The 22,300-nt window shown below is 40.7% G+C and overlaps 1 protein-coding gene across 5 annotated transcripts in view; it reads left to right on the top strand.

Moving 5' to 3' along the window:
* WDR7 (WD repeat domain 7) overlaps positions 1-22,300 on the top strand; it is a 143,185-nt gene that overhangs the window by 1,551 nt on the left and 119,334 nt on the right. Inside the window, exons 1-6 of one of the 5 annotated variants that reach the window (XM_055699777.1) lie at positions 655-1,068; positions 13,074-13,245; positions 14,433-14,539; positions 17,638-17,716; positions 18,254-18,419; positions 20,255-20,331. In XM_055699777.1, coding sequence (XP_055555752.1) covers positions 13,087-13,245; positions 14,433-14,539; positions 17,638-17,716; positions 18,254-18,419; positions 20,255-20,331 — 588 coding nt within the window. In that variant the 5' untranslated portion in view covers positions 655-1,068; positions 13,074-13,086. Of the gene's footprint in view, positions 1-654; positions 1,069-13,073; positions 13,246-14,432; positions 14,540-17,637; positions 17,717-18,244; positions 18,420-20,254; positions 20,332-22,300 lie in introns of those variants that run through there. The other 4 variants (XM_055699778.1, XM_055699776.1, XM_055699779.1 and 1 more) reach the window with 4 other exon arrangements.

The following is a 22,300-nucleotide window of genomic DNA, read 5'->3' as shown; positions in this document are numbered from 1 at the left end:
TAACCTACCACACCTTCTTAACATAGTCCGTTGACAAGACCCAGCACACAAATCCAGCTTATGTAGGTTGCTATTTGCCAGACTTCTGCTTTATTTCCCCTAGAAGCTGGAAAACGCGTAAGGTAGGAATTCCCACAAAACATCCTAACTTAAAAATTATCCTAGTTTTGTTATTGGCTAGTTTTTGTGACATTATGGGAGTGGCGCTTCTTTTCTGCAGGCAGAAATAATGTAAGTTTTTTTCAGTTTCCTGATACTATGTTTTTTTATAAAGCAAAGTGAATGTGGTAACAAAAAAATAGGAGGCATAAACAGTCAGAAGCAGTAAGGGGGAAAAATAAAGAGGGATTAGTGAAATGTTTGTATTAACCATGTTCCAGGATAAACTAAGTAAAAGTAGAAATTAACCCAGAACCTTGTCCACCCTGTTTTGCAATGTCATTGCTGACAACTTCTCCACACGCTTTATATTCCCTGCATATTAAGTTTAATCTTGAGCAGGTACCAGAAACAGCCTTTTTCACGCTCTGTACTAGAAGTATTTCCACCGTGGTGCCTTACAGCTTCCGTTATTTATGAAGCCCTCCAATAACTGCTAAATGTAAGTCATTCCTCACAGCTGTTCCCTTAAGTGGAATTAAGACAGACCTCCAGGAACGTGTCTCATCAGCTGCCCCCTGCTAGCCCTCCACGGGCCTGGGGAAGCGGCGGCCCCGGTTTTCCCCTCAGCGGGGCGGGAAGCGGGCCCACACCCTCGCGGGCTGGCGCTGGGGCAGGGGCGAGACCGCCGCCCACCGGCACCTGGCCCGGGCTCTCCCTGCCTGCCGCCGCCGCGCTCCCCTCACGCAGCGGTCGCTACACAACCGGGCCGCTCCGCCGCTCGGTTTCCATGGCGACGCCGGCTGCCTCTGCCTGCCGTCAGTGACGACGGACGGGGGCTTTGCGACAGTGGTGGTAGGAGTCACGGCAGCCGGCGGTGTCAGCTGGTTGCCGCACCGGGCGAGGGTGGGGGAGCGCGGCGGGGGCGCGGCGCCCGGGGACACCTCCCCACCATCCCGGCGGGGACAGGTGAGTGCCCGCCGGCTGCCGGCAGCCTCCGGGCAGAGGGCATCCCGTCCCGCCGGCGGGCGGTGGCGGCGCCCCGCAGGGCTCGCCGCCGGGTCCCGCGCCGCCCCGGCCCCCGGCGAGCTGGCGGTGGCCCTTCGGGTCCCCCCGTGCGGCGGGGCGGTGGCGCGGGCCGCCATGTTGTGCGGGAGGGGGCGGCCGCACCTGCCTGCGGGCGGCGCCGGCCGGCGTCCCGGGGGGCGGCAGCAGGTGGCGGCCCCGCGGCGGCCTGCCGGCTTCCGCTGAGCGGCGGCGGGCCTGGCCGCAGGGCTCGGCCTGCTGTGCCCAGCCCGGGGCGGGCAGTGGGGAAAAGGGGGTTTGTGCGTGGGGGGACGGCGGTCAGTCGCGCCGCGGAAGGGACGCCCTTGCTCCGCGAGGAGCGGCAGGGGGCTCCGCGTAGCGGCCCCGGCCTCCCGCAGCCCCGGCAGGCTGCGGCAGGGGCTCGGGTGGCTCCACCGGCGTGGGCCGCGGCGGCACCGGCCCTCTGCGGGCTTGTGCTCTCAGGAAACCCGAGCCCGGCGCTGTGCTGAGCCGGCTCTGCCAGGACGGCCGGCAGGCGCGGCCGGGTGGTACTGGGCTGGGGAGCGCGCTCCCTGCTAACGGAAAGTTGTCTGAGGGGTGGCTCATACAGAAACAGGCCTTTGCTGGGGCTCGACATACTTGTAATGCCAAATTTCTGTTATATCGTGGCCTCTCTAACCTGTTCCCACTTTCTGGGGAGATGTGGTGTTACGGGCAAGTAGGGAGATGATAGAGGGTTTTTGCAGCTGCTTTGGGTAACTGTCCTTCATGTGATGACAATTTTAAACAGGAAAAAAATATGTGGGTTTAGTGTGTAATCGAATTAAGTGCTAGAAAAACCTAAAAATGGCTTGCAAAAGCATCTAGTAATGATAATGAAAAATGTAGAGCTCTAAATTATTATTTCCCCTTCTCTCTTATTTTGTAACCTTGAACATGTACAGGGAGCGGAGATTTTTTTGGGAGGGATAACAGATCTTCATATTGTTACATACTTATAAATCAGACTTTTGTACTCATTCGCTCAGCTGGGGCAAGGGGCCAGCAATAGCCTTTCACTGGATTGTCACTGTTATTGCCACCTGAAGATCAAGGAAGAGCTTGTGTCTGAACTAGTTCATCAGTCAAGTTCTGTTTTGGAACACAAGTTGTTGAATTTGATTTTGATCTTGGGTGTATTGGAAAGGTTTGACGGTAACACAGTCTTTTTGTTTACTGTAGTACGTAATGGCCAAGACATAGAGCCTGGTGAGAAGTATTGTCTCGCAGTGCTCGAAATACAGGTGTGTTACAGGATGTGGCATGGTGGTTTGGAGACAGTTGTTACAGATAAATGGACTTAGGGGGACATGGAGGTGCTGGCTGCACGGTGTTAATGGAGAAGCTTCCCACAGGGAAAAAGCAAGGACTTGAGGTGATGAATTTTGAACAAAGTACATGGGGATAAAAGAGGGCCAGGTGCTGTTAATTTTTTAATCCTTGATCAGTATAACGAGAATGATGGTCTGGTTTGTTAGTTGTTATTACCTGGATTGAAATCCCCTTTTCACTTCACATAAATTTCAGCGTAGCCTAACAGTTTTGTCCAAATTCAGAATAGTAGGTTAGTTCACTCCTGCAGATATGCTTAGTTCTGTTGTAACAGGTAGGGTTAGTGAGGTCAGTGTGAATATTCATAGTTGTACAATTCCGTGCATTGTGTTTACAAAATTGGGGCCTTTGAAAAGTCCTCAAGGCTCTTGGTTATGTAGGATTGCATCAGTTCTCCCTGATAGCTGTTGGGGGGCTCTTTTGTGTATATTGAAACAGGCAAAGTTGAATATCAAAATGAATGTAGTTGCCAGTTGAACTCCTAGCTGCTATCCCATTCTGTGTTTGTATTTGTGTGTGCACGGGGGTGGCATTAAAACTACTGGTTTACAAACCTGTCCTTTTGGTAAGCCAGCTTCCTGATTTTGGTGCCATCATGAACAAATTGTTTCTCAGTTGTACAGCGAATAAAAATTGTTTGCATTCTTCACCTGTTTTCACTCATAATACTCTCTTAGTGAAAAATTACATTTTTAAAGTACTTCGTTTTACAAGAAGTCTTTAGCATAGTGTTGCAGTAATCTTTTTGTAGTTGCAAATCAGAAAGGTGTGCTGTTGATTGGATAAAGGTACATTTATTGTTCTCTTTCATTTTGTATTCAGTGCTTATCAGATGCAAGCTGAAATGATAATGATTTGCTACGTGTGTCAAAGTGTAAGACCTGACAGATAGCTTTATAGTATTTAGTATCCTGCAGGAATGGTCCAGAATTTCTTTTAGCTTAAAAAAAAAATAAATCAGGGATTTATTTGCTGAAAAATTACTACCTTTTTAAAAGGTTTCTCAGACTTCTCAGGTGGCATGAATTTACAAAGGGCAAGTTGTGCATAACCAACCTGATAGCCTCCCACGATGAGATGACTGGCTTGGTGGATGAGGGAGATTGGCAGAATGAAGTCCAGCTGGAGGGCAGCTGAGCACTGGAACAGGTTGCACAGGGCAAGATTGTGGAGTCTCCATCCTTTGAGATACTCACAGCTCAGCTGGACATGGTTTGGGGCAACCTGCTGTAAGTGACCTAGCTTTTGCAAGGGGTAGGAGGGAGGGTATGGTCTTCTGAGGTGCCTGCCATCTCAGCCATTCTGTGATTCAAACTAATCTTGTTGGATTAATAGTCTCTTAGGAAAGCAAAAATATTTTATATTTGATCCCTTTGTAGTGATTTAGAACTAATTCCAAAAGACTCTGAAAATTACTGACAGAGCTTCAGAAACATGCGGGATTTAATTGACCTAGCAAACTTTACTGACCATTTGTATTTAATAATATAATTCTTTATTTATTGACCATATATTTAAAGAAAGGTGTTATTGTTTAAATACGTGGGTTCTGATAGTGAAAGATTTCTGCAAGTCTGGGTGAAGTACTTAATTTTCTTCACCCTGCCTCGTTAATCCTTCTCCATCCTCAAGCATTAAATGGAAAAGGTAATTTGTAATTACATTTAAAATAATCAGATTTTTATAAAATGCTTTGGGTTATCCAAATGGAAGCCATAATGTAACAGAAAAGAGCCTTTACCATGAGTGTATGATTGGCTTTATGTAAATGATTTTTAGGAGGGGTGTTACAATGCTTAACTAATGTCTTTTTGAATGAAAGGTTCTGTATGCGTGAAAAATGTTAGGCATAAAAATTACTGTTCACTTGAAAATATGCAATCCACTTAGAGGGTTTGTCCTGATGTCATGGATGGCAGCCATCTCTGTACTTATTGGGGGCAAATCTGAATAATAACATAATTTAAATTCTGCTGAAAACACAGAAAAAATGTATTAACGTGTGGTAAACGTTGATAGGGAAAGAAATGATTTATTCTTAACCTTTTTGAGTCGCTTTGTTTGAACATCAGCAGTTACATTTACTTAAAAACAGATGTTCAATTGGCAGCCTTTAATGGTTAATTTTGGAGCTGTTACATGCTGAGATCATAAATGATAAAGAAACAGTCAATTTGTAGATATATATTTTTTGGCAGATTCTTTTATTGTCCACACATATCCTAAGATTAATACTTTATATGCCTGTGCTTTAATTGAAATAAGTGTGTTTGGAAAGAGCTCTTCTTGGCTTTTGCTGTGCTCTGTCACAACAAAGGTAGATTTACTAACCTTTTTACTTCTTTCCCAAAAGAAGTGTTCCTTTCTCCTGGCCTCACATCTTTCCCACGTGCCCCCAGGAAACAGCTCAAGCACAGCACAGGGCTTACTGGGTGGGCTCAGTCTAGGAGTATCATACTGTAGTGGGACATGAAAGTACTGAAGTATTCCATGGATCTGGCTGGGTTTATGTACAGCTGATGCTCTCTGTCTGTTTGGGAGATACCACTGTGACTTGCTGCGGACCAGAGCAACCTATAGCGCTCAGAAGTGCCCAGGTAACTGAATTCCAGTGGGGTCACACATGGCAGATCAACAACACGATGGTTGTTTAGTGTTTGTGAACATAGACTAAACCTGAAACAGGTTTCTTTTTTGGTGACAGAACTGAAGTTGCTCTCCTGGTTTTGTAATTCTAGCAATATTACCAACGTTTTAAAGTTGTGTGTGCAAACTGTAAGGGCCTAATGCTGTAAGAGGTGAAAATCTGTGCTTCTGTCTGCCTCATCTGTGTTGTCAAAGTCATCAGGAGATCAAATGAATTGGGTAGTGTGTTTGGTCAAAAGACATATTCTGAAGGATGACATTAGTTGTATCTTCTGGTTCTCTCTCCTGGAGACACCGCCAATCCTGTGTTCTGTTCTTCCTTCTTCTCTTTTAACTTTGTTTTCTACTTGTGTGGTCTGCAACTTCATTATTCCTGCTTCTTCTTAAACCTTTCCTCATATATTTACCCACTGAAATATACGAGGACAAGGAAATCTACAGGTGCATCAGATGCTATACGGGCAACAACTGTTTCCCTGCACACAGGGCATGGAAATACTACCAGCTAGAGGATTTCATCCACTTGCTAGTGACAGGCATGAAAGGAATCTGGTTTTATTGTCCCCAGGCAATGGAGAGGGGAGGAGTTGCTCTCCCTAGCTGCTGGGCTTCCTACCGTAAATACATTTTGTTTGGGTGCTTTTTCTCGCTGTAAAAATCCTTACTATGGATGCTCTTTCAGGGTAAATAACTTGAGGCTTACAAGGTTTAATGAGGTCTTGAGGCTTCCCATCGTGACTGAAAGTTGTGGGAAAACTTGAGGAGACTGCCAATGTTCCTGTTTCAGGAACAGTTTGTATACAGGCCGAGGAAGGCTGCTATAGAACACTTTCTAATCTGTTACAGAAACAGTTGTTACAAAGCTCTGACCGTGTGGCTGACCTTTGTCTTTACACCCGTGGCTATGCTACCTGGTGATTCCCCTGATTACACTGAACAATGACCTACTGTTTACAATTTTCTATGCATCTGCTTTGCAACTTCATCATGATACTTTGATTTGAAATTACGGTTATGATTTGTGATTGTAATTTGGTTCAGCAAGTTAGCTATGAGTAGTTTACCATAGCTTACTAGTCCTGAAAGTGCTGGTTAGTGTTTAGGGGACTATGGCTTGATAAAGATGTTTATGTGAGTCTTTATTCAGTTTTTAATACATTGTACTTAATAAATCAGTTTAATAGCTTTACTCCAATAGGAATTTATCCCAGTTTATGAAATTTGCCTAAATGCCAGCTTTAAGCAGGGCACTTGAAAGAGTCACTACCAGATTAGCGTATTATTTTTAACTATTTTTTTATCATCTGCTAATCTAAAGAATCACGGTCTCTTTAAACATAACTGAGATGTACATGTCTATAACTCTTAACTGGTTTATATTTTGGCGATACAGTGGACCTAGTAATAAAAGTGTGAAGAAGGCTGAAGTACTCTGTGCCATTTTTACCTTGTTTTTCATGGGGAAGATAAAAATCCACAGGACCAGACAGTGGCTGATGTGGTGTGTTCGGAACATTATGGTGATGGGGGGGAAGCTCTGTGGAAAGTCCAGCATCTGAAACAGCACATAGGCTGGGGGACAGTGGGCTTGACAGCAGCTTTGCAGGAAAGGAGCTGGGCATCCCGGTCAGTCAGAAGCTGTGTCCTGTGGCCAAGCATCACGTGCTGGGCTCTATCAGCAAGGCTGTAGCCCGCAAGTCAAGGAGAGGAAGGATTACGAGGCTGTACTGGAGATCTAAGATAGTTTAGTTTGAATGAAAAAAAATGAACACTTCTATTTTATGTTTTACTGCTCATTGTGTCTGGTGAAGCATGCCTTGCTGCTCTGGATGTTTGGGTACATCTTCAAACAGATGGCGGCTTAGGGGCGTGTGTAGTGGTTTATCTGCCTTAGGTGGTGAACAGAACAGCCAGCATTATTTAGAGGGAATACAAGAGACTCTATAGCTTGGGATACTAAGTGGCACCTATCTGGGTTATGGAAAGCAACTGAAGAAGAGGGGCTTTGTGACTCCAAAGATGTGAGTGGAAATAACTTCCTAATGCACTGCAAATGACAGTGGTGCTGTGTTTTGCGCTGCAACTCTTACCTTATGAAAAAGCAGGAGGGAGGGGAAGGATCCTTTCTTGCGTGGCAGAGAATGTGTCTCAAGTGTTTTCAGGAAGGTATTTTGCCATATACCTCCATCTGTGTCTTTGTCTTTGATGGGTAATTTGAAATAAAGCAAAATAAATGCAAGTATGCTCTTTTATATATATGTATGTATGTGTACATACACACACGCCCCTACATATGTGCAATAACACAAACCCATTCTTTTATTGTATGTTTGTGGGAAGGAAACTGGGGTTCTGGCACTTGTGGAAGTGATAGACAAAGACTTAATACCCCTGGGATTAAGCAGGAAGAGCTCTACTCAGTTTGATGCTTCCATTTTCCAGTTCCCTTTTCTGCAAAAACAGTTCATTCTGGAGAGTTATAAATAATTAGAATGTGGGAATTCTTTTGTAATGATTCACTGCGTGCTTTTTGACCATTTGTCAATGGTACAGTGTTTATTTGCTACTGTAGTTTGTCATCATTGATGCAAAAAAAAATTATTGATTGTTTACAGACAGTAAGTGAGTTTTGGTTTTTGCAGGGGATGTATTCAGTGTTCGCCAATGATAGAGAAGGGTTGTTCTTTGTAGATCGAATTCTTCAGCTGTTAAAATGAGCTTGTGGTATTTTCTGAAAATGAAGTTTTTAATGAAGGCGTCGCGGTACCATAATAAAAAACTAGAAGGAAAGAGGTAGTTTTTCTTTTTGCTTTCTCTTCCAAGGCTTAATACTAGATCTTACTAGTACTGATATTCTACTAGATAGAAAATAAGAATTCTCTTTCTCTTAGATAAAAGTTTTGAAATGTGAATATCTGTATGCTTCTAGAAAGTATTTTGCTCTTAATGTTTTCAATGCTTTCATGTTTTTCTGCATGGAAAATGTAAAATACCTTAGGTTACTTATATGTGCTAATACTTTTGTATGTTGTTATGTCCTATGCATTCCACTTGAAAATTCAGCTTAAGTATGTATTTATAGTCTTGTTGATTTTTACTTTTTTTATAAGTAGTTTGGCAGAGCATTAAACTGACTGCAAAGTTTCAAGGAACAATTTTGTGCCGTGGTAGGGGAGCTTCTATATTTATTCAAAAGTGCAGCTGTTTGCATCATTGACACAATCAAGTGACATGTAAATACTGTGATTTTGTCCCTCAACTGGGAGCAATAGGAAATGAAAGAAATGAGATTTTTATGTTGCTTGTCGGCATTTTTACTCCTAGATTTTTCAGCTCTGAAACTATTGGTGGATTGCTTTATTAACCATTAAAATTTAGTTCATAGATTACACTGATGATCAAATATGATTTACTGCCATAGAAAAAAACCCAACAACTTGGAGGAACTCTGATCAAACTAGTGTTTTTGAGATCGCTCCTAAATCTGTGTGCCTTCTAGCCAGGGGGGTGAGAGGAATGCACTGTGTGTGGTACCTGCAGGGCTGTGGCTGTAGCATCTTTCAGGACTAGTTTGGGCATAGTTTTGCATTTCTAGTCCACTGTGGTGGAGCTGCCGAAGGGAGCTTTTTGTAGGTAGTGAGGGAAGAACACTTTGTAAAGAATGCTTTACCTTGACTGGTATTCAAGTTCTTTAATATATATAAAGCAAAGAACTTCCCATCTCTCCCCACCTTTCCCAGTGTGTCTTTTGTTTTATTTAATTATAAAAATCGGGTGGTAAAATAGTTAAATAGGTATTTTTCTTTGGTTTTGGAGATTATTTTTTGTTGTTGTTTACATTTTTTTGTATTGCATCTGAAGACTTCATGTTTGTTTTTCAGTATATAGTTCTGACTATTTCACTGTAAATTAAGTGATTTTTGGAATCGTAGCTCTTTAGTAGGGTCACTGTATTCTTTAATTTTTTTCAACTATTTTATGGCTCTGTATCATGATCATCCAGACAGAACAATTGATCCAGCATTACATAACAATTAACACTACGTTTACAGGTGTGTTTTGCAACTGCTAGTTTCAGTGTAGCTTGTAGTGTATTGCAATAGATTAAATGCTTAATTGTTGCTCTTTATTTATTCTTGCTCAGTAAATAACGGCTCTTAATAAAATAGTTCTGAATGAAGATAGTGGAATGGGATGCAAGAAATGAGTTGGCATAAAATGGCATGTCTTAGTAAGTGATATTACTGCTTTTATGATACGGATTTTGTGAAAAAGCACAATGCATCTCTCACTTTTCCGAAGTCTGAGGCTTGGTGTGCCCAGCTAGCCCTGTAAGCTGTTTTACAGTTTGTAATACTTAGCTATTCATTATTCTGTTCTTGCTGTCTTCCCTTCCCCCATTTTTCCATGTACATTATCATGTTCGATTTCTCTGGCTGCTGAGTTTATTTGCAGTAGGAATATAGGCAGAAGTTGTCAAAATTAATAAAAAAAATTCTTGAAGAAATTGCATGTAGTTTTTATACAGATGAGAGATGACATTAATTTATGTTGAACGCCATGTAGTATAGTAAAAAACCCAGTGTTTTTAGATAAAGGATATTTTTGATGCAGAAAGTACTTGTTTAAGTGTTGTGGGAGTCACCACTGGGATACCCAGGGCAATATAAGATCAAAAAGTCAAGTTTATTTTTGGTGCAAGCAGGATCTCTGTGGTTGCCTCTTTATATCAAATCTGAGTTTGGCTCAAAGGAGTGACATTAAACCTCGAACAATAGCTTTCAGTGGAACTGAAGATTATTAAATTGAGGTTCCACGACTTCCATGGAAATCTGCAGCTCATGCTTGTGCCTCCTTTGGAAAAAGGGCCGATGAGACTGTGTTGTGGTGTCTGGCAGCAGCTGTGCAGTGGGTCAGTGTGACTCTGCTAGTTTGTTAGTTGTCTGATTGGAGTACCATGGGGACACAGGGGAAACTGTGGTTACCGCAGTGGGGAAGTGGAAGTGGAGTTGTAATGAACCTTACTTAGATTCAGGATGACCTTTATTTTCCCTCTGTCATAATTCGGAATTGTTTCCCTCTTCTGAAGTGCTGTAAAATAGGTTTACATATCTGTGAGCAAATGCAAATGTTGCTGGATTGCTCAAGCTAGAAGAATATGTATGTATCCATAGAAAGACAGGAAAATAAGTGTTTTTGAAAAATTTCCTTGGTGACTCCTGCCTGCGTTTGCTGTGTTTATACTTCTCTACATCAGAAATTCTGCTGTAGTTTGAGCTGTGTTAAGTTCAGAACATAAATCCCCGCAAGGTAATACATAAGGAGTGTTTATTTAACACAACCATTTCACCTGTTCATTTATCACAGTGCTTCAAGCAGTAACTTCCCATGACTCAAACTGTTACTGCAGTGAAGTAGCGTAACTCCTACAGCTCTGCTTGAATCCAGAGTAAGATACCAGTTAAGAAAACATCAGTCATTCTTGATGTATTTTCTCAGCCTGATGGTTACATGGTTGTTTATGAGAGAGTAGTAGTAACTGGGATGGATCTTGTGTATGTCTTACATAAACTTGCCATTGGTACAATTGAAATATAACTTAAATTCTAGCATTTTTATTTATTAAATGCCGAATATACCCCAAAAGTGTACTCAAAGCAAGCATGAGCTCAGTTGGCTACTTGGAAAGCAAAATAAAGTGTTTTAGTTAAGGGTTCCTTTTCCTGCCCTGGCCTGTCTGGTGTGCCCTGTCACTGGGGTGCAGGCAGACAGCCCCCCAGCACAGCTGCTTGCATCCCCCCTGGCCCAGCCGGAGAACTGACAATGCACCGACAAGTTCAGTATAAGCAAACTCGGATTCAAGGATCATACATTATAAAACATTCAAGTGGTTGGCAAGCTCAGAATGTTGCTAACAAAAACAGTGGTTTTGTTTTGGTGTTTAAATCTTGTGCTAATCCTCCCAACTGTTTATTACTACAACTTGAGTTTGTATGATGTTTTTCTCTCTGAAGTTATGATTCAAACACATTTGTTGTTCTCTCCCAATCATAAAGAAAATTTTGTCTTTGTGACAGATACAAGTAACATGGAGAGATTTTTGTCAATATGCTTTGAAGATACTAAATGTTGCTATGAAGATAGTGTTGCTTGTGTTTCATGTTGGGTAGTGGCCAGAATCTGACTCATGACAAATCATGGTGATCGAAACTACCTTTGGTTGTTCTGTAAGCACATCTAGTGCTGCTGTAGTTCGTCAGCAGGCTCTTCTGTTGGAAGAAGCTGGTCAGTTGTGGCTTTCTATTTCAATACAAACTAACTCTTAAAAAGAAACAGGAGAAAAAGAGAGAAAAAAATTTAGGTCCACAGATGAACTTCACAAAAATTGTCAGATCTGCTGAGTCAGCACATCTGGCCGCAGTCATACTGCGGTGCCACCGAGTTTTACCTGTGGGTTTTTTTTTTCCCTTGCCCTGGGTTTCAGACGTGAGGCAAGGCTCCCCAGCAGCCTGCTTGTTGTGGCGCCGTGCCACACTCCCCTCGTGGGACCTGTGGCCAGCCCATGGGACAGCCCTTCACTCTGCAGCTTGGAGCTGGCTGGGGTCAGTGGGGCTGGTGCTCAAGGGCTTGTGGATACTGGGGAGGGAGAAGGGGGGTCAGTTCTCACAAAATCAACAACAAAATGACTGGATTACATGGGGCTGTCAGCTTTTGTGCAGAATAAATAAAAACAGCCTTTATTGAGTAAAAGGCAACACCGTGGATTCTGAAGTGCCATAGCACAGGGGGTCACAGGACTAAGTCAGTGCCTGCTTGTCAAGTCTCAGTCTCTAAATCCCTTCTGTTCCCATCTGGGATCCAGCTCATGGGACTTGGCAGCAGTGGAGAAATGAGAGAGCGTAAGAAGTGGCCTGTACTTGCTGTGCTTCTTTCTTTCCTAGCTTTCTTTAGTTCCAAATAGCATTGATAGTGCTAGTAAAGATTATTTCCCGCCCCCCCCCCCACCCCCCCCCCCACCCCACATCTTTTGCCTTGCATGTTCTAATTTCCTTTTTCATCGCCCCATCTAAGCGGCTTTTGCTTGCATGTGGCTCTGCCTGCCATCAAAGGCACTGATATTAGAGAAGTGATGCTTTGAAAACATTTACCACTCAGGCCTAGAAACCAGAAACTGAAAGGTTTGAAACTAACTTGTATATCTTAATTAGGCAATTTCTAATTAGCTTTTGTTTGGTTAGCCTCTTTAGATGTGTGTGTGAGGTGGTATGAACTACCAGAGTAACAGTATAAATTAAGGAATGACATTAACCTTGAAAATGGTTTCTAACTCTGATTTCACCTGATGCAGGATGCTATATATTCCAACACAACTATCTATTTAAAAAAGCTGTGTTGACATGACCCTGTTGTAACAGAACAGGATTTTTGAAAAGTGTGTAGTTGTCTGTAGAAGGCTCCAGAGCCTATTTTTGACTAAATGTAGTTGCATTTGCAAATGGGGATGAACTTGTCTATCAAACATATAATAGCTGCTGCAGCTCCACATTTGTTACTTCAAAATTATTCTAAGAAGAGTGATTTTGACAAAATTACCTCTGTATGTAGAGGTTTTGTTAGTTGGTTGGTACCTATATGTGTAGGGAAATGCCACTTTGAAAATTGTCTTTTGCAAAATGTGTAAGAAATCAAAGTTGTGAAGTTGTAATATTACCACAGGGTACTGTATTTTTTGAGTGACTGTTTGAAGAATGTTATTTAGTCTGTATGTGAAGATGAACATATTCCCTGATGAGAGGAGAGGTGAGATTGTATACTGTAACTTACTTGAAGAATGACATATATAGTTACTATGTTTCTTTTGTATAACATGTGTATGAAGTTACTTTAGACCTGCTGAGACCTAATATTTATTATTTTGATTAAATTGACAGGTGTGAGAGCAAAATGGCAGGAAACAGCCTTGTTTTACCCATTGTCCTGTGGGGCCGTAGGGCCCCCACGCACTGCATATCCACCCTGCTGCTCATGGAGGATGCCTCAATGATCGTCACGGGATGCCACGATGGGCAAATATGTCTCTGGGACCTTTCTTTGGATTTAGAGGTGAGACTAAAGTCCATATAATCTTAAATTGCTTTGTGTTTGAAGCGTGTATCATTGTTGCCAGTGTGATTCTTGTTCTTCCATATGATAATAGCCATTCTGGTCTTCAGTTCTTTCTACGCCCTCTTTGCTTGTCCTTTCTTCCTCCCTCTCGTGAGGCCTGGGTTGACACTACATGCTTCCTGTAGCGAGTACTTCAGATTAGGAGAGGTTTATGCTCTTGAACTTTTTTGCTGTTCCTGCAGTAAATTTTTAAAGTAATTACTTCCTCTTTTCTGGAGCTACTCTAAACTAGTTGTTACTTCCAAGTTTAGCTGCTTAATACTGTTTTTTGAAAACAGATTCCAGTCATCAGAGGACTTCCTAAGGTTATTTTATTCAACTTTTTTTTTTCCTGTGAAAACTGAAAGAGAAGAAAGGCTAGTAGCAGAGATAAAGGTTGATGATTAATTGTTCTATGCCAGTAGTGGCCCTGGGTTGAAATCTGCAAGCTTCTGTTTTGAATATGAACTCACACTTTGCCTTGATATTAAGAATTTTAAAATCTTGGAATGGAATAGCAAAACAATCCTTTATTATAAAAAAAAAATTTAAAAAAAGGGCAGCATGCTTCAGGAAAAGTTTATACTGAATACCTAAAAATCTCAGTGTCTGTGAGTTGCCCCCATAAATTATGTTTATATCTGGTATACTTAAAAAGAAAGAACAAGAGAAAGCAACTAGTTCTTTCTAGAAAGGACAAATAAAGGGCAAGGGTTTTTTATCTTCAATCTATGCATGGACTTGATATCAAGTTATTTATGAATATATAGGGTTGTGAACTGTACTTGATTGGGAGAGGAACTGTTGTCGCAGTACAAAGCAATTATTTTTTTTTCATTCAAATTGGTCTGAATTCAGATTATGATTTAAAATATCGATAGCATGAGTTTGATGCAAAATGCTCCCTCCCTCCAGTTTGCTTTGTTAGGTAGAAACTTCTTTTTTCCTCACGTATTGTAGCAGCATTCTGTGTGAACTCTTTCAAGACTGTATATCTGCTGCTATCCTAATTAAATGTGTGTGCATATATATTTTAACACATGTATTTATATAATATATAAAATGGAAATCTAGAGTATGTGTATTCTGGTTAATTAATAGTGCCTATATTGTTTTTACTTCACATTTTATTTCCCTGATTCTAGATTAATCCCAGAGCTCTGTTGTTTGGTCATACAGCCTCAATTACTTGTTTATCAAAGGCCTCTGCTTCCAGAGAAAAGCAATACATAGTGAGTGCATCAGAAAGCGGGTGAGTTTCCTGAGGATTTATTAATATGCAGATCTGTTAAAGAATGGAAATTGAGGGTAGAGGAGAGATCAGGTTGTTTACATACATGGTAGTTTTTGACTTAATAACACATCTGTAGATATTGCAAATGGTGGGATGTCTCCACTGTAGATAGTGAGTGTGGTGTGAATTTTGGTTTTGTGGCCTGAAAGGAGCATAGGGAAGTGCCAGAGATCCTGGAGGGCGGCTTCTGATACCTCGTGTACCCTGGGAGTCAGCAGCAGGATGCCACGCGGGTGTATGTAAAGCAATATGTGGAACACTGGATGCAATTTAAGTTTGGATGGGCAGTGAAATGCATGACATTGTTTCCTTCAGTCAAGGCACTTCTGCCACTTCTGTCATCTTTTTGCTTGTATGAGTTTGTCAGGTCAGTTGACAGTAGATCCATATTTTGCTCCTTTTTCTCTGCTTATCCAAGATCTGTTTCTTGAGTGAAAACAAGCTTGAGTTGTAGTGTAGCTCCTTGGCAGAAAATGATTACTAATACATACCTTAAAACTTGGAAATCTGTTACACAATTTATCTATATTTCTGTTGCAGTGTTTCATGTTTATCCTTAAGAAAAAATATGCCAGCAAATACATTTTATTTCTTGAGTGGTTTTATTTACTAATCAGAGCAACTGTTTAGGGGGAAAGAGAAGGATTTCTCATGCAATTGACATCATCGGTGAATGCAGTCAGGTAATTTAAAGAAAAAAAGAGCACCATCATCTGCAAGTTTTAAATAAAATATACTTTATACACTCATATTTTGGGCTAATTTATTGAAAAGATACACAGTTTGATAAACTACAGGTCAAAGCTTTGGGGCCAACTAGATTTGTCACTCATAACTCACATGTGTTATTTCCTACCTCACCTCTTCTTCCCATCCTCTGCCTCAGGCTGAGTGCAGGATTTTTGATAACCAACTGTCCTCCACTGGGCAAGCACTTCCAGCTGGCTAAATGACTTTTTCTGCTGTGGTTTCATGCTGTAGCTTTTGCTGTCTGAATTCAGTTCCCCTCTACGCTGCAGAGAGCTTTTCCCCCATGCCCCTCTGGAGCTGGGGGCCAGGTTGGTGCAGCCAGGTGGGCAGCACAGCATAGCTCAGGCAGGACAGGGAAGAGGATCCGGCTTAAAGAGCTTGCAGAGACAGGGAGCCCCTGTCAAGACAGCTTCCAGTGCTTTCTCAGAAGGCCTTCAAGGCCAGACAGTGACTTAGCAGAATTGGCCATGAGCCCAGGCCAGCCCCTGCGAGTGGGGAGGATGCATTCCCCGTATCCTGTATCCACACTCCTACTCTGGTTGGCAATATGTAAGAGTCCTCATTACCAGCAGTCTAGGAAACGGGCCATATACTTCTTGTTCTGATAGTGTCGTTCTGGAAGGCGGGAGCTTCCCCCCACCCCAGAATATGAATCTAGTTTTGGTTCAGGGAGTGGGACTAACTACTGTTGTTATCAAAAGCCTGGGATAGCTTCTGAGTTTCTGAGCAGAGGTACAAGCATTTCAGTAACAAATGTATAGTCTTCCTCCATGGCCTTGCATTCAACAAGGTGGGTTGCCCTTCACTTCGGTCCTATGGCAGGCATCTCATAATACTGCTGATTTTGAGCATCTTTTTCTTGAGTCTTAACAGCACAGGGAGTGCTACATATTGTGGTGCAGTATAGGTTTAAAATGGATTATCTCTTCTTGTGGAGACAGTTACTTTTATTCCATACTTAACAGTATTTTGGGAAGAAGTTGTGATTACACATCATAATATTCCTTCTTAAACTAGTGAAGGTTTAGATTTAATCTGGTATGCGTGACTTGTTTTTAAAACATGCCTTTCCACTTTGCCTTTTCAAAGTTTGCTTTGCAGATGTAGCATTTTTAGTTCAGTTGTCTTTCATTAGCTGAAATACCTTTGCAAATACTTTCAAGTTAAATATTTCTTCCCAAAGCGTCAGTCTGTTTTTGAGAGTTGATTTTTCATTCATGTACAGAACTTACTGTTTGAATGACAAACTTCTCCGTTATGCAAAACAAGTTTATAAAAGGAAAAAGAAGTTTGTGAGTCTGGGTTTTTTTGTTTGATTTGTTTTTAAAAGGCTGTTTACCAGAAGATGGCCCTCCAGGCTGAGGCCTATTTGGTGAGATGGGGTTGAGGAAGAAATGCCTTAACCTCTGCCTGTATAAATGTAGCTGGCCAGGTATAGGTCTGTGATGTATCCCAATAAAATAAAGAAGGTTTTTGTCTGGAAAAAGCAGGAAACAATATGACTGCATAACCTTTTTAAACATGGGAGTCAAGACTAGAATGTGTCAAAACTTTATATTTTTTCCTTGCGCTGATTTCAATACTAAGTAATCTTTTGCTTTTGGATTTAGAACCAAAATATGTTTTCATTGTGAAATTATGTATCATCTGATAAAAGGTGAGAAGCAGCTGACAGGTTCTGTTATGATTAAATTTTCATATAAAATTATAAAGCAAGTTATTTCTATTATTTTAAATACTGTAATTGGGGTAAATGCCTGCTAATTTGAATGAATTTATACAGGTAACTGTAATCTTGACTTATAAGACAAGTCAGAGAGTACCTACTGGTACTGTTTATGGTTTGTTGTTCAGTGCTGAACAGTACCAGGTGATGCTTCTACTTCTTAACAGCCTGGGCCCTCAGAAAGACCTGCAGCATTCGCTGCTGTCTGACACAGTTCTGTAATACTGTTTCTTTCCTCACAAATGGGGGGAAGGCAAGCTAATCTTTGGGTGACTTAACGGGTGCAGTAGAAGGGTATTAATGGCTTGAAACATTTGTGAGAGAAGTGAGAAATTCTCAGTTACTTACTTGTGTTTATTTTATTGATTGTGGTGAACCTTGGCATTTCAATTGTTTTCCTTTATCTTTGAAGGGAAGAAGAGGTTGTGTAGACTCAGATAGAAGGACTGGAAATTCAAATTGATTTTGAGTTTCCCTTATCTAAATACAATTCATATAGTCACTAACAAAAGGTTCAAATAGTTGAGTTTCTCCCAATGTAAATGTTCTGTGTGGTTTTAATCTGCCTTTTGTATTTTAGGGAGATGTGTCTGTGGGACGTGAATGACGGGAGATGCATAGAGTTTACTAAACTAGCCTGTACGCATACTGGCATACAGGTTAGTACTTGGAGGTCCTATTCTATATTGCGAAGTGTGGATAACTATAGATTAATTATCAAAACAAGGCTATTTTGTTTCTTTTTAAGCTTAATAATGACATCATACGCATACTGAAGTGTCTCATAAATAGTTTATGCTGTGTCATGAAATGCCCTAGGGCTGGAAAATCTGTGCTGCGCTTCAGCATTTGAAAAAATGTATCATATTTAATGAGAGAGGCTGGAAAGTAAGGAGGAAAAGGAGAATGTTTTCAGAGGAGTACTGCCAGGAGAGATGGGAGCATGAGGATGGTCTTGGCAGGGAAGGCTGAGCCAGGCTCCTGTCAGCTATAGGAGCTAAGTGTATGGGGTAAGGATTGCCTTGGGAAGGTAACTCTGCAAACAGCTCCCCTCATCAGTGCAGAGTAGCGATGTTTAAACATATAGCTATGCTTTAGAATATATTTATAAAATTACGGGATTTATTAGAAATGAAATGGTATGTCTCACAGAGTATAATTTCTGTATTTTGTTAATATCCATTTAGTTCTATCAGTTTACAGTTGGGACTCAGCGTGAAGGGAGGCTATTATGCCATGGACATTATCCAGAAATTCTTGTTGTGGATGCTACCAGCCTTGAAGTTCTTTATTCTTTATTATCAAAGATATCTCCTGACTGGATCAGCTCCATGACTATCATTCGATCCAATAGAACACAAGGTAATTATTTTTTTTGCTTTTATTACAGCTTTGCCTGCCTGTAAGAGAAGCACTTTTTTTCAAATTTTTCAAGAACCTGGGAAGGAACTAGTATGTTACTACTTGTGATCTTGGGCAACACGCAGCAAGCTTTCCAAACCTTTCCAGAAAGCAAAGTATATGTAGTTGTTTCTAGTCCCAGGAAAAGAGGATAGTTCAGTACGCAGTATTGTCTCTGGGACAGTATCAAATGGGAGTTTTGGCTCTGGCTAAAATGTAACTGCTTTCTCATCAACCAAACCTAAAATCTAGCCAAATCACTCTGTGTGTGCGCTTGGCAGGATCCAGGCTCGCCTAGTGAATAGATTCGGTTCTGTCATCTGCAGTGTGTGCATGCGCTGAAACCTGAAGGACAAAGAACCTTCCTACAGGAAGAGTGGTTTGTTGTTTTTTTTCCACGGTGTATGAAAGTGTTCCACTAGGGTGATAACTTATTTTCTTTTCAAGAACTGAGGAGTTCTGCAGAGTACTTTGACAGCGAGAGCCAGAAAACTGGCATAACGCTGAAGGAAGATGTGTAGTATACATCGAGAGTATTTGGCAAGCTATACATTATAATTTTTGACAAGATATATACGTATTATGAGTATTTCTTGTGATTAGTAGCTTTATAAAAAACACTGTCATAACACTTTCAAAGGTATTATTGTAGGAAATGTGTTTAAGGAATGTGCTGATTAAAGTATGCAATAGGGTTTAAAAATCTGAAGACTGTAGAGGGAGGAACTTCTGTAAAGTGATGACAGGCAGTATAGTGGAGAGGTATGCGAAGTAGGCTTGTGTTCGGTGGTGAATTAGTTGACATGGTTTGCGGTGATACCTGTCCACACTCTGTTTTGCTCTGCTACTTTGTGTTAGTTTGCTAGGCTTTAAATTCTGGCGGCTGAGGCAGAGGGGTGTCACATTCAGGTTTTACTGTTGTGGAGACTATAATTCCTAAGAGGTTTAGGGAATGCTAAGGAAGAAGATCCTAATAAAAGGAGGGGCTTCTATCTCTAGTTAGGCTCACAGCAGTTGTAAACTGGGCGTTCCCAGCATCCTGGAGTGGGAAAGCTGCATTGCTCTCCCCACATCATCTAAGTTGCTGAAACAACTGGAAGTGAAATCTGGTATTGTTTCCTGATACTACTTTTATTTTTATTTTTTGTTTTGTAATCACTTTTAACATTGTAATCAAGACGTTACTCCCTGGATTTTGGTCTCACACCAGACTGGTCTGGTAGGAACAGGAATGTCTAGAAAGTTCAGCTAGCACTTGATACACTTCGATTTTTTGTGAAGGTAATAACTCTCATGGAGTAATTTTGCAAAGATGCCCTTTGGGAGCCCACAGCCAAGAGATGTGTGGGCAGCTGTACAACTAGAGTGTGCTTCCCTTTAAACTTCAGCATCCTTACAGGCTGGTGTGGGCAAACAGCTAGGCATAAGCAACAAATCTCTCTTTTTGAGAGAGTAACACCTTGCCTTTGGGGGAGAGTGATGGGACAACCTGCAATGTCTGATAGCAGTACTAGAAGCAACTGTGACTTCCCTTCCTCCCCATTTAATTTGAGCCCTGAGTATTAATTGAGAGATGTAAACACAACCATGGAATCTGTGTATACGTATGCACATGTGCTTCTGGAATACGGCTTTGCAGATAAATGTTTGATTCTGAAGCAAACACTTCAGGAATGTTTTGGTAAACTTATAATGTTGAGGTACTCTCAGTATATTTTTGTACTCAGATATGCACAAATGCGCCACAAAATGAAGATGTCCTTGTACTCATCAGCCTAATGTTTGTTTTTCCCCAGAGGATACTGTTGTAGCAGTTTCAGTGACAGGCATCCTGAAAGTATGGATAATAACCTCTGAAGTTAGTCGGATGCAGGTAAACAAAGGCTTCTGAATTAATGATATTTCCTGTTGAGATGAAGGAGGAACTTCTAGTAATTCTGTTCCCTGTTCTTTCAGCTACTTACCTAATGGTATTATGGTTTTCTTCCTCTTTGCCATTTGAAAATCAACTTCAATCCTGCTTTACTGATTCTTCAGGTTATCAGCAGAACTCCTAATCTTTCTCATGTTTGACTCAGAATTAATTTCAAAATTAAGAGTAGAATAATCTCAGAATTCTACAGATCCTTTTTTTAATTTGTACCATGTAATGATTTGTATTAATATACAAATGTTCTTGTTAATACACAAATGTTTTTCTTTTAATTTTTCCCTCCTTTTTAAAAGTCCTATTCTTTCATGAATTCATCTTGTACTACCTTCCGCAGGAGTTTTGAGTTCCAAAGAGCATTTAGTAACAGAGATTGCTGCACTAATGTGTAACTTTCCAAACTGATACGGATGCTGTACTGCATGCATAACTTTATTCAGTACAGGCAGAACTTACCTATGCAAGAGTTTGCAGTATAAGTACTTGCTAGTTGAAAGAGATGCTGCTGCTAAATACATGTTGACTGTGTATAGTACAGATAGAAGAAATAAGTCAGAGTGAAAGTTTGCCCTGTACTGCATAGGGGAAGTGTGTGCCTTTTAATGTGGTGGTGGCATTATAGAAATTACTTTATCACAGTACTTAATTTTTTTTAAGATTAAGTTCTCCAACTGCATTTCTTATGCTCTTAAAATATCTGTGCTTTTAACAATTTTCATTATAGTTTATTATATCATACTATATTGTTATTAAATTTAGTATTTATTGTTAAAATTTATTATTCAATCTGGCGTTTTCTTTGAGAAAGATAAGTGAGATGGAAAGATGCCTGAAGGGTCTGCTGAGCCAGGAATAGTTTTTTTACAAATATTCATTATTAGGGATTGCTATAGCTCCCTGTTATTTGGCAGTTCTTGCCTTCCTGTATACTAAGGAATAAAAGTCTTAAAGGAGATTTGCTACATGTCTCGTAGCAAATTAGGTATTCACAGAAACCTCTTGTAAAAGATACACCTTACTATAGATGTTCAGCAACTATGGAAAATAACCTTGTGTTATGTAAATGAACTATTTTTTGATGAACTTGTTTATTTCCAGGATATTTATAATGCAAAAGCAATATGATTTGCATTAGCTTGGAAGACCTTGCTTTTGACCCCATTAGGGGACAGAGGTGGTATTCTTGTTTCTTTGTTTCATAGTTTCAAACTTGACAAAATTGTTTGCTCTCAAAGAATTTTCTGGAAACCCTTGTCATATAGCTAACATCACATTTAACAGTTACACTTTAAAAAAAAAAAAAAAAGCACCAGTGAAGAGTATTGGCTATTATAAAAGTAAGAAATGCAAAGGCCTAACTAAACAGGAGCTTATCACAGTCTAGTCTATTTTGGGGTACGGGGAACCTTGGAAGAATGAACTGTGGGCTGAATCTGCTTAGTTTGAGCTGATGTCTGGATGCAGGGTAATTCACTGATAGTGATGATACTAAATAGGCACCACTAATCTGTCCAGCTGGTGAATTTGTAGACTTAAGTGACGAAAGAGGATACCACATGTTCTTGCAGATCTTCTTACGAGGAATAATAGAATAAGATCTGCTACAAGTGTTTGGTTTTTCCTTAGAAGTTGGCCATCTGGTGTCTTATGAAACAGCGTAGTCCCTTTTCCATCACATGGTCTCTGTCATGTTCCTAAGTCCAATTTGAGCAGGGAAAAAAAAAATCAGCTGGGTATTTTCTTGTTATCTGATTTCCATCTGTATGTTGCTCTTTGTAGAGACTCTCAGTTTCAGATGCAGGTTGCTGTCCCACTGAGCACTTAAATGGTTTCTGTGTAGGACAGAATGCTTATTTCGCGTCTTGAAGACAAGGAAATAACATTTCAGGAAAATCCCAGAGATCTGTAACAG

This window comes from Falco cherrug, chromosome Z, assembly GCF_023634085.1.
Source record: "Falco cherrug isolate bFalChe1 chromosome Z, bFalChe1.pri, whole genome shotgun sequence".
NCBI lineage: Eukaryota > Metazoa > Chordata > Aves > Falconiformes > Falconidae > Falco > Falco cherrug.
Note: the sequence above shows the minus strand (reverse complement) of the source record. Positions and strands in the feature narration are given on the sequence as shown.